This window comes from Rhagoletis zephyria, unplaced genomic scaffold (genome assembly GCF_001687245.7).
Source record: "Rhagoletis zephyria isolate East Lansing unplaced genomic scaffold, Rhagoletis_zephyria_1.1 Rzeph_scaffold_00345, whole genome shotgun sequence".
NCBI classification, from domain to species: Eukaryota; Metazoa; Arthropoda; class Insecta; order Diptera; family Tephritidae; genus Rhagoletis; species Rhagoletis zephyria.
Genome location: NW_016157429.1, coordinates 121,601 through 134,792, shown reverse-complemented (window position 1 = coordinate 134,792; position 13,192 = coordinate 121,601). Strand labels below are relative to the sequence as shown.

At 38.8% G+C, this 13,192-nt stretch overlaps 1 protein-coding gene across 1 annotated transcript; it reads right to left on the bottom strand.

The window, feature by feature from the left end:
• Positions 1-2,246: 2,246 nt before the first annotated feature.
• LOC108359135 (uncharacterized) lies at positions 2,247-12,800 on the bottom strand. The gene is made up of 3 exons (XM_017610833.1): positions 12,787-12,800; positions 11,229-12,039; positions 2,247-2,713 (listed from the first exon to the last, which is right to left on the bottom strand). The coding sequence occupies exons 2-3, from the start codon at positions 11,234-11,236 to the stop codon at positions 2,419-2,421; spliced, it is 303 nt and encodes a 100-aa protein (XP_017466322.1). The 5' UTR covers positions 11,237-12,039; positions 12,787-12,800; the 3' UTR covers positions 2,247-2,418.
• Positions 12,801-13,192: the final 392 nt, after the last annotated feature.

The window sequence follows — 13,192 nt, the reverse complement described above, 5'->3', positions numbered from 1 at the left end:
TTCGCAGTACCGGTACAAAATAAATTTATGGTGCGGTATTTTTAATTGTCAGATATTGGGACCTGTGGAACTGCCGCCAACGCTCAACTCTTACAGTTATTTAGAGTTCCTTCAGAAACGGCTTCCAACTCTTTTGTAAGATGTACCCTTAAACCTGCGGCGAAGACTATGGCTGCAAAATGACGGGTGCCCTGCTCACTACGGGCGTGAAGTAAGAGCTCATTTAGACGAAACTTATCCTCGCCGATGGATTGGACGACACGGGCCAATCACGTGGACCGCTCGATCGCCAGACCTGAATCCATTAGATTTTTTCTACTGGGGCTGTCTTAAGGACAAAATTTATTCAGAAACAATTCAAAACGAAGAGCATTTGCGGGAGCAAATAAATGGAGCTGCTGCTGAGATAGCCCAATTGAGTTTAAGATCTCTAAAAGCGTCTTTTCCTAAAAGGTGCCGAGCTTGTATTAGAGTAGAAGGTCGCCAATTTGAGCATATTTTATCAATAAATGAATAAATTTTTCTTCAAACAACTCATGTATATCTTATTTCACGTGAACCCATCCTTCACACAAAATATTGATAGATATAGCCATTGTTATAGACTCTAGTCCGAATTCCGGTAAGTAAAATGAAATAATGTCAGAAGCAAATATTTATGTACCTTTGTACTATTTAGCATGTCATTTGACGGTAACAAACGCAAATTCAATTTAAATCTATTAAATACATTCTAGCGTGTCTCAGTCCTTTACCCACAAAAGCGGCAATAACTTTTTTTTTCTATTCAAAACAGTAAGTGTGGCACCTTTCTGAAATCTTTATTAAATGAGCAATTTTTTTTTATGTAATGTAAATTTATAGCTCAGTACATTTTTTTTCACCCGAGATAGTCAAAGTTGGGGAAGAAAATATCAAAAAGTTAAAAATCCAGAAATAGTCCTAATTTTATGATGGTTCCTTAATATATTTTAACTACATTGCATTTGAGTATGGAGAGGCAACTATCTGGAAGTATTTTACATAAAAAATTTACTAAGTATTGCCCGGTTTCTAGTTGCAGTTAAAGAAAACACATGAAAAGCCACGATTTTTTTAAATTCGAAAAAATTTAAATATTTCAAAAACGGTGACACTTTTACCTGAAAATTTTTTGTTTATCAGTGAGCTCACCCCCCCACCTACCTTCCCCTAAAGTTTGGCACGTTACTTCTGGGACACCCTGTATGTGGATGCCGTTTTAAATAGTCCAAAATTTTATATTTTCTATAGTTTTTTTTGTTCTAAAATCGATTTTCATTAAAGATGGTAGAAAACATTACGTTTTCTAAATTTACTAAAAATCGCTACTTAAGCGTGAAATTAAAGCATTTTATTTTTAGTGAACGAAGCAGTGAACATATGAAGAGATATAAGCGCAATTGTTTTAATTAGTTAAAAAGGATGCTTTAAGCAAGATCCTAATATACATATATATAAAGTAAATAACTCTTTCTCTAGTAATCTCTTTCATATCACATATTTTCATTTATTAATTTAAAAAGAAAGAAGATTTCAATGTAGTTTAAAATACACTGTTAAAAAAACTAAATTTGATTTATTTAAGGAAATTTGTATGAATTTTACTGAAAAGACTTTAAATACACTCTAAAAAAATGTTGTTTATTTGCGAATATAAAGAGAGGTAGCCAGTTTCCTCTTTTAATGAGTGCAAATTTGCACACTAAACATTGCCTGTTTACTTCTACATACCAAATTTGTCGTGAATAGCAAAATTCCACATAAATTGTTTAAAATTTAGTAAATGTGAGCCCCTAATGTTTATGTTATTAGTATAGTATGTATTTGTAGTTTGAAAATGTTTGCAGTTCTAAACATTTTATATGTGTATTTATGTGTATATTTTAAAGATCTAAAGTTCTAAATCAAATCCTGAACATCTTATACGTACATTTATACAGATTCTTGTTGAAAAATAGATACTTTTCAGTAGTAGTTTTACATGCTCTTCTTAGAGTGTACTTACTATTTATTATACTTACTTTGCAAAATACTTATGCACAAAAAATGTACTTTATAAATTGAAATTACAAATGTTTGATTTTATGAAAAATAAAAATATATATATATGTATTCCAAGCCCTTAGAATGGGTTAAATTATGTCTTTTTCGTGAAAATTTTTGGTTTCTTACAAATTATGAGATGTATACGCAACAAAAGAAAATTGGATACATTTTTGGCTTGGTCAGTGATACAATTTCTTGAGACGGCGCGGCCGTCACAATAGCCGAAGGTTTGTTACATAGTTAAACATATGTACAGGGTGAGTATTTCATTTTGACAAATTTAAAGTATTAATTCAGGTAAGTATTAATTCTGGTGAGTAGTATAAAAGTGCAAAATATATCTCTTAATATTTAAAGGTCGATTAAATTCGGACCCATGTCCTCGACTTGCCGGCGGGCCTGCGGCGACGAGACCTGAACCAGGTCCTGAAGTTGCTCCAGAGTTTCCCAAGCCTGGTTAAACAGATGACAACTGCTTGGGGAATCACAGGCGCCCGTTACATGAGAGGTAGCTAAGCAATTTATGCAGTAGCGGTGCACTCTAGCGGATTCATAGCGTTCGTCCGGCGTCATGGCCAGAAAGGCGCGGCAATAGCGCAGCGAAAGGGGGCGGCAGCACAGTCGGCATTTGCCGAATTCTTGAGGCCTGTAAATACACGTTCGAAGGACATTGTTAGTGGCATGCGGGTGATTGGTGAACTGAGACGAGAAAAAATGTGAGAAAGATAGTAGAGTGAGGGTAAGGGCATGAGCTACGCGGGTGGTAATAAGCAAAGCTTCGTTATGTTGCATGTGACGGTTCCGCTTTGGGTGCGAATGTCTACCACGCGAACATTTTGATCGGGAGCGGGATAGAGTTTCGTAATTCGGCCGAACCGCCATTCGTTGANCACGCGAACATTTTGATCGGGAGCGGGATAGAGTTTCGTAATTCGGCCGAGCCGCCATTCGTTGAGGGGAAGGAGATCGTCTTTGATGACAACTAAGTCCCCTTCGTTTAGATTGGCTTCCTGGCCTTTCCATTTGTAGCGCTTATGGAGTTCTTGCAGATACTCAGTTTTCCAGGGCTTGCTGAACTGGTGATGGAGTACCCTTAGTTTCTGCCACTTATTTATTAGGGAGAGATTTTCGGAGTTTGGCTCAGGAATGGAGAGCAGCGGAGAAAGTGACCTGGTGTCAAAGCTTGTAGGTCATCAGGATCTTGTGACATCGGGGATAGCGGTCGCGAATTCAGAACCACTTCAATACGGACAAGGAGAGTGTTGAACTCCCCATACGTGAATTTATGGGTGCCCGCAACTTTGGTGAAATGAATCTTGAAACTTTTCACTGCTGCTTCCCAGAGTCCTCTCATGTGTGGGGCGTACGGAGGAATGAATTGCAATGAGAGGCCGTAGAGGGCATATTTGTTGGCAATATCCGCTGAGACTTCCTCAAGAAAGGTGGACAATTCGCTCTTGAGACTTCGTTGTGCTCCTACAAAGGTTTTTCCATTGTCGGACATCACTTTGTGGGGTATTCCTCGGCGTCCGATGAATCGTGTGAATGCTGCCTTAAAAGCTTCTGTTGTTAAATCAGAGCAAAGTTCGAGATGTATAGCTTTTGTGGAGAAACATACGAAAACGCAGACGTATGCTTTGGACTGAGATGCTCGACGAAGAGTAGAGGTTTTTACCAGGAACGGACCAGCAAAATCAACACCAGTGGTTTGGAATGGGAGCGAGTATGTAGAGCGTGCTGGGGGTAACGCGGCCATCATTTGCGACTTCATATTTTGCTTGTAGATGGTACATGTCCTGCAGTGAAAGATGCATGTCTTGATCTTCTGCTTGAGGCGAGGGATGTAGTGTTCCTCCTGGACCATGCGGATCATCAGCTGCTTTTCGGCGTGTAGTAGTGTTGAGTGGAGGACAGCGAGAAGGAGAGAACATAGCTTTGAGTTATCTGGTATAATAATGGGGTGCCGCTCATTATAACTGAGGGCGGCGTAAGTGAGGCGTCCGTTCACGCGCAGCAGGCCTGACTTATCCAAAAATGGGTTAAGGGTGAGCAATGGGTCTTTTTCGCTTCCAAGGTTGTCATCGTTTCTCCTTAATATTTGTGTTGAGCATTCCGAATGAGAAGAAATTTCGCCTGATTTTTTTCGGTGTGCGTTAGAGTGATGGTTTGTGGGACATACAACCTTTTGGCTTTGTTTACAATCTGTAACATGAATGCTACCACTCGGAGACCTCTTGAGTAGGAGAAGCGGTGTAAGAGATCGGTGCTTACGGCTGCATGGAATGCTTCTATGTGCTTTTGTTCTGGAGGAGATGGGTGATTTGGGGTGACTTTAGGCCATAGTATGGAGGGCTTTGTTAGCCATTCGGGGACTTTCCACCAGATACAGCAGTCTACGAGGTCTTGAGGTTTGGCTCCTCGTGTGCCTAGATCTGCTGGATGACGCCACGTAGCATTGTTGACGTTTTGAAGGATCTAGGATGCTACATACGTCTTCCACATCCAGANGGCGCTGCAGACATGACGCCACGTAGCATTGTTGACGTTTTGAAGGATCTAGGATGCTACATACGTCTTCCACATCCAGAGAGGTTTTTCCAACTAAGCTAGCACGCTGGAAGAGTCAGTCCACAACGTTAGTTCATGAGAGGGCAGATCTAGTTGGGATCGGATATGTTTCACTAACTTTGTGAGTTCAGAGTTCCAGCCTTGGGAGAGAAACAGTCTGTAAGGGTGCAACTTTGCTCTTTGCTGCGAGTAGATGAGAAGTTGCAGTTTCGCCATGTTGATCCATTAGATATACACAAGCGCAAAAAGCCTTTTCAGAGGCATCAGAAAATCCATGCAGTTAGATTNCTTTGCTCTTTGCTGCGAGTAGATGAGAAGTTGCAGTTTCGCCATGTTGATCCATTAGATATACACAAGCGCAAAAAGCCTTTTCAGAGGCATCAGAAAATCCATGCAGTTAGATTGGGTATCTCAATTTCTTTGATCGCCGAGAGATTTTTCTGGAAAGAGTTCCATTTGAGAAGTGAGGTGGGTTTGATAGCTTCGTCCTAGTCTGTTCCTTCCATCCAGAGCTGCTGGAGGAGAATTTTCGTTGCTATCATTATGGGCGATAGCCATCCTGCCGGGTCGGAAATTTTCGCGACAGCAGATAAGATCTGTCGTTTTGTAGCAGTGTTTGTGTCAGGGAGCGGATCTACTGAGTACGAAAACGTGTCTGTGAGAGCGTTCCATTTAATTCCAAGGGTTTTCGTTGAGCTTGCCTTTTTGAATTGGAGAAACTCTGTGTCTAACAGATCAGACTGTGGAATATTTGCAGTGATATTTTTAAAGGGAAATCCTGCTGATTTTAGGACATCGATAATTTGAGATATCGATTCCCTGGCTGAGTACAGATCGTGCCCGCCTGAGAGAATGTCGTCAACATAAGTTTCGTTGACTAAACTTGCTGAGCTTCGTGGGGATTTTTGTTGTGTGTCTTTGGCCAATTGATGGAGTATTCTTATGGCCAAAAAGGGAGCAAAGTTAACTCCAAATGTAACTGTTTTTAGTTTAAAGTCTTCTGTCGGACTTTCGGGGGATCGGCGGAATAAGATTCGCTGGAAATCTTCCTTATGGACGTGTATCTGGCGATACATTTTTTCAATGTCGCCATTGAACACATACTTATATAACCTCCATTTGAGAATTATAAGCCTTAGGTCGTTTTGGAGTACGGGACCGGTGTGCAGTACATCATTGAGTGAGAGGCCGGAGTGAGAGAGTTTTGACGCATTAAAAACTACTCGGCCTTTAGTAGTTTTACTATCAGGCCTAATCACAGCGTGATGTGGCAGGTAAAATGAGAAATATTTACCATCACGTATGATTTCTCGTGATTTTGTGGGCTTCATGTGGTCTAAAGTTAAGTATTCTTCGAGTACCTTTGAATATGTGGTTTGGAGTTCCGTTGGGGTATTACCTAGTGCGGTTAAGTCGGGAAATGTTGACTTGAATGGGAGTTTTACTACGTAGCGGCCGTCTTCTCTCCGATAGGTAGTATTCTTGTAGAGCTCCTCGCAAAATTCATCATCGTCTGTGTGAGTGGGAGCCGATGGAACCTCCTCCTGTTCCCAAAATCTTTTGAGTAGATCTCCTAGGGAATCTGCTGAGTCTTCAACTACCTGGGTGGAAAATGTTGATATTTGTTCCGCAACAGGGCCACTTAATATCCACCCAAAGATGGAATTTCAGGCTATTAAGCTTCCGCCAACGTTGATTTTGAGACCTGGAATGGGTATTTTGGGGAGTAGGTCACTACCAACTACCATGTCTATCCTGGCGGGTGCGAAGCAGTTGGGATCAGCTAGAGGCATTGAGGCGTATTCTTGGAGATCAACGTAGGTCCCCTTGAATGATGGTAAAAAGTGCGTCAATTGGGGGAGTATTATTGTATTGAGTTGCAATTTTTAGGGTGAGACCTGGAGAACATATTGTGAGTGAGCAAATTTTGTTCGCATTCTGGACTGTCCGTCCGCCCATTCCTAATATTTCAAAGTTTGTTTTGGTTGTGGCTAGACCAAGCGGCGGCTTGGGTAAGGGTACATAGCATTTCATTGTCAATGGTCACGTGAGATGTGACGTAGTTTTTAGTGGGGTTTTTATTGTTTGGCGTTTGGGATTTTGCTGGGAAATGAAGGAGAGAGTGGTGTCGCTTTTGCCAATACACGCAAGTGAAGTTACTTTTACAATCTCTCTCTGAATGAGAGTATGCCAAACAATTTTTACAATAATTGTTTTCTTTAACGAACTTATTCCGATCATGAACGGATAGTTCTTTGAATTTTACGCAACTCATCATGGAGTGACTACAATTGCATAATTTATATGAGACTAGCTTTTTTTGTTCAGTATGGAACGATTGAGTTTTGTTCCGGAAGTTGAACGATTGAGAGGCCGTGAAAGTGGGTTGAGGCGGTTTTGGTTTATTCGGCCTGTATGTGCTAAGCCGTTCTACAACTTCGTATCGAGTTGTTAGAAATTGGTCCATTTCTGACCAGAGGGGTAACTCTTTTCTTGAGTTTAGAGATTGTTCCCATAACGCTAGGGTTTCGTCTGGGAGCTGTAAGGAGCAGAGATATATGAGCACTGGGTCCCAGCTTTCAGTGGAAACTCCGTTTGCTTTCAGAGTAGAGAGGCAATTATTAATTGTCGTTTGAATTTGTTGAATCTTTTCACCGTTTTCTGTATGTGCGGGCTGAAGGTTAAAAAGAGTTTTAATTTGATTGTCAACGACAATTCTACGATTTTCGTAACGGGATTTGAGTGCGTCCCAAGTGAGAGCAAAATTGAGATCATTAAGGGCATAACTTTAATAAGGAGGGCTGCTTTCCCGCGAGTTTTTTGCCTCACGTGGTACAACTTTTGAGCCTGAGATAATTTGGGGTGATTTATGTACATTGCTGTGAACATGGCCCTGAACGATGGCCAGTCTTCGTATCCACCATAGAAGACTTCAGTATCACAAGCAGGTACTTTCAGGTAATTGTACGAACCGGGTTGGGGTTGGGGCATCATCACAAGGGATGTGTTGTTTCTGGTGGGTTCCGAGTTTTGCTGGAACTGGCTGAGCAACTCGTTGATTCTCAGCTTCGTGTTTAACGCGTTGTCGCTGGAGTTATCGTACGAGGCATCGCAGGTTTTCCGCGTCTTCTCATCTGCATTGCTCATCTGTATTGCTTCGTTAGCTGCGTCTACCAGGGCCATGTATTTGTTGAGGAGCTCCAGATATGTTCTCAGTCCTGCCTCAGTGTGGTCCGTTTCGCTAATGCTCCACCACTTCTCGCAATATTTGTCCAGTCTCGAAATTTCATAAAGGAATTTTTTATGATTATAAGCGGCCTCATCCTCTTCGGCTTGGGATTTTGATCTTGTTCTTATGCTTTGCTGGGTGTGTAGGGCTTGAAGTTTTTCCTGCTTATCTTCCGACATAATGAGTGAGTTGAGGGGTTAATATGTGTGTATAAATCGATTCTTCGAGACTTTGAGTACGTAGAGAAAATATTTGGGTGCGTGTGTTTTATTATATATATGTGAATAATTTTTGTGCGTATATTATGTAGCACACTATATTGGGCGCTATATTTTTACTCGGCACTGTCTTTGAATCGTTGCTATATTTCTGCTCCACACTGTCCTGTCTCAGCGCATCTGAGTACAGAAACCGTTTATAATATTGGTTTATATGTGTATATATATCAGGGATTGGCATTGGTTGATCGTCAACTGTTCATACTCATTCAATACCGCTGCTTTGTATGACTGAGCAGCGGCGTTGGCTTAGTAGTATCGATACCTTAACGAAAATAGAGGATGACTGAACACGAGCGCATTGCGTGCTATCTTGCAAATACAGCCACCACAAGTGAACGATGCTTATAACTGCTCATACTGATATTGACTTCGGCAAATCTGTACTCTGAATGATCGTGCACGAAACCAGCAAACGTGGCAGTTGAACGGCTCCGAAAACATGAGAGTCATCATTTGTTGCAGAAGTCGTTTGACTTGTTGCTGAAAATCATCTGACTTGTTGCTGAAAGCCATTTGACTTGTTGCTGAAAATCATCTGACTTTTTGCTGAAAATCATCTGACTTGTTGCTGAAATGACGACGAATGTGGTAAAGGGTAATTTATCGTCTCGTATGCATGTATGTATGTATTTATAGCGCGTCTACCATTCAATTGCATTGCTCACTGCTGGCTAGTTGTGAATATGCATACGTACGTAAGTATGTATGTATGTACATATCAATGCTTCATTTCAAACAAGCAAGTGTCTTTGAATGTTTTTGAACTACAGTATCATCACTTCGGCAACACGTCAAACGCGCCTTCAGCAACAAACCAAAGGCGGCGGTTTGACTTCTGCAACAAATCAAGTTAGCTAACTGCCTTCGCCAGTCTTTCACATAAGCTGTCATGCTTTCGGCAACCGTCCAAAGCAGTATCGTGCTTTTGGCAGTCGATCAAATACGGCGGTTGCTGGTTTCGTGCACGATCATTCGGAGTACAGATTTGCCGAAGTCAATATCAGTATGAGCTGTTATAAGCATCGTTCACATGTGGTGGCTGTATTTGCAAGACAGCACGCTTTGCGGTGGTGTTCGTTCATCCTCCGTTTTTAACGTGAGTAGGCTTAAAGTCACAAAAACAGCACCCTTTGCCAATCCCTGATATATATATATATATATATATATATATATATATATTGTATATACCTTGCATACTAAGGCTGACTTCTAAAACGTCAATTGCTTTGCATACGTACAAAGTTTAATGTTCCATAACGCCCAAATACTAAATATTGACAATGTATATCGACTATATCGACTATTTGAAATATGCAATGTATATGGTTGCAATGTGTCGCAACTCTGCATATACAAACAGTTTGAATATCGCAGTATAACAGTTTCCAAACATTGTATTGACACGTTTTGGAAGTCAGCCAAATTGTGTTTGCTAGTGCAGTTAGCTCCGCTTATGTATACACGTTTGTGTGTATGTACGTATGTAATCCACTAGCTGTGCGATGCTAATGCAAATAGCGAATAAGTGGATATGCAAAGGGAGAAAAATCACTGTGGAGTTGGAACAGTATAAATATACACGTATATAAATACGTATATGGTTAATATATATATATGCCCGGGTAGGGGGAGATTTAGCCGTCGCTTTGCTTATATACCCAGTAGTAAATTGGGGAAGTGTCTTATACGTACGAGTGTACTTTTTGGAAGGTTTTTGGCGGCAGTTGAATATATATATATATATATATACGTATAGTGTTATTTTCGGATTTATGTACGAGAATATATATTTATACTTAGCGGATATTATTTTTGAAGTGAAACTTCTTTAGCGGCGGTTGGTTGGTTGGGAGTAAATTGGCAAATTCAAGGGAAATTGCACACGGAAATGGTGCAACGGAAATGATGCAACGGAAATGGTGCAACGGAAATGATGCAACGGAAATGGTGCAACGGAAATTGTTGGGGATGAAACGCTTCTTCGTATGGTCTTAATTTAACAAAAGATTGCAAATAAAATGGTGCAACGGAAATAATGCAATGGAAATGGTGCAACGGAAATTATTGGGGCTGAAACAAGTGCTTCTTTAGTGTATGGTATTAATTTAACAAAAAATTGCTAATAAAAGGTTAAAGAATAAAACTTAGAAAAATACCAATACAAGAATGAAAGTAAAGGTGAGTACGTACATAGATAAAGAAAAGGATAAAGGCAAAGGTAAAAATAAAAACAAAACCCAAGATGCGTAAAGATAAAGTTAAAAATGAAGACCAAGGTAAATTTAAACACTTTACTTATATATATAAGGGCAAAGGTGAAGGGGAATATGTAGATGAAGAAAATGATAAACATAAAAGTAAAAACAAAGAGAGAGGAAGAGGATACCGATAAAAGTAAAGACGAAGATAGGGGAAGAAAAATTAAAATAAAGATAATTGAAGAGGAAAAGATATAGAGACGATTTGTTATCGATTTTGTTATCGATATTTTTATCGATTTGTTATCGATATTTTAATTATTTTGTATTTTTTTATCGATTTTGTCATCGATATTTATCGATTTTGTTATCGATATTTATCGATTCTTTATCGATATTTATAGGTTTATTTATCGATATTTATCGATTTGGTTATCGATTTTGTTATCGATATTTATCGAATTTGTTATCGATATTTATCGATTTTTTACCGATATTTATCGATTTTGTTATCGATATTTATCGATTTTGTTATCGATATTTGTCGATTCTGTTATCGATTTTCTAATCGATTTTGTTACGAATGGTATTATCGATATTTCTGTGATTATTGAAATTTTTATCGAATTTGTCATCGATTTTGTTATCGATTTGTTATGTATCTATCGGTTTTGTTATCGATATTTTGTTGGATGTTATTATCGATTTAGTTATCGATAGAGTATAAAGATAAAAATGAATATAATGGGAAAACAGAATAACATGAATGTTAATAAAACGAACAGGGGTAGAGGTAGGGATCTAGATAGAAAAAAGAAAAAATATAACCTTAAGCAAAAGCAGATGTGTGTATGTATACATTGGTTATGACTCATATGGACTTACTTGGGCATTCCTCTTTTTACAAACCGCTGCTGAGTATTTGTATGTGGATGCTGACTATTGTTGTTGTGCTGCTGCTTACCGCCGTCTTGTGGGCTACTTGCCGTTGCTGTTGTTGGGCGGCTTTTGTGTGTCTACTTGCTATTATGGGGCTGTTTGTTGCCAAGGGCTGCTGGCGCCCTCCTTGCTGTTGTTGCTGGCGGCTTCTACGGCTAATTGCCTTTGGCTTCTTGCTGTTGTTGTTGGGGCGCTTGACGGCTACTTGCCTGCGGTATGTCGCCTATATTTGTTGTTGGGCGGCCAATTACTTTTTTTGTTTTTGTTTTTTTTTTCGCACCCACTTGTTCACTTTATTTGCACTGCAATTTGTCGTTTCTTTATGTGTGCATGTATTTTGTAGCCGTCTTATGTTTGATCAGCTTGTTTTTATATATTTTGGTTTAGTATTTAAACTTGTTGTTGTTCCACCACCAACTTCAAAATTTTCTTGGTTTTTTTTCGTAGATGAAAGTATTACTTCACGTTATGTTTTTTTTTTTCAATTTAATTAAACTTTTTTATTTGCCCGAGCCGAGTTTTATATCTTGGGTTTAAATAAAAAACTTTGTCCTCAAACTTTCGTAGATGCGCACGCAGTTAAAAAAATACGACTTAACTCGTTTCCGCTACTTCGCTCGCTACCTTTTTCGTTTTAAGTGTCGTTAACGGACTTGCGTATAAGTTTGTGGTTTTTCTTTTATGTACTTTGTACATAAATTTATTTCTATTTGAAATTGGTTCTTTTTTTTAAGGGGTTTCGGCAAAATATTCATAACTCAAATGAATAAAAGAGAGTTTTAATTTGATTTATACTATTTCACTAATCACTTTATTTATTATATGTATTTATATAACTGTATAGGTATACCGGCGGGGGAATAATTTTCACTTGCTAAAATTTCGAATCACGTCTGTTTGGGATGAGGGGTAGCGAACGATTAAACTTAAACCTATTGCTTGCCCATTGCATAGATATCAGATGTTTGTTCACAATAGCCGAAGGTTTGTTACATAGTTAGACATATGTACAGGGTGAGTATTTCATTTTGACAAATTTAAAGTATTAATTCAGGTAAGTATTAATTCAGGTAAGTAGTATAAAAGTGCAAAATATTTCTCTTAATATTTAAAGGTCCATTAAATTCGGACCCATATCCTCGACAAACAGTATATAAATTGTTTACTACTACTTCTCTAATAACTAAGAACAAATACAATTTTTTATCCACTGTCAATATTTTAATCTTGTCTTCTTTGCTTTTAGGAAATCTTGACAATTTGTACTTGGAGTTTACCATAAAAGGTGTGGATGCTAAAATTTCCTTTAACATCAATTAAGAAATTGCGACCACCTCAGTGTATCTCGGCCAGACCAAAGGGCACACATAATGTTTGCGTGTGCAAAATCCACGAAAATTTACGATTTAAATTTATTGGATTTAAACTAGAGTTTACAAGGAAAAACTTAAAATTTTCTATTAAATACAGTGCATTTTTGAAAAAGTGATTTGTTCGAACTTACTAGCGTAGTTTTGGAAATTTCCCAAAATGCCCAGGAACAGGAATAGCTTTGAAGGACTTAGAATCGAATCATCGTAGCTGCAAAATCGATAAAATAGTATTTAGCCAATGGTTAACGACGGACAGGTGTGTTATCTCTGAATTCAATTTTCGTTGTGAGTATATAACATCCGATCAATTATGTATAAAATTATTTCCAGGTGTCAGATTTTAAAGCAAATTTAGGAAATCGATATTTTTATTGTGAACTGCCCACTTTCAGCAACCACCATGTCACAGGCCCAAAAAATTTACTTTTTACCGGTAGGTGGACAAGGGACCGATCTATTCAAAAAATCGTATTACTTATGGACCGATTTGCTTAATACTGGGTACGTAGGTAGCTTTTTGCCTGGAAGTGGACCAGG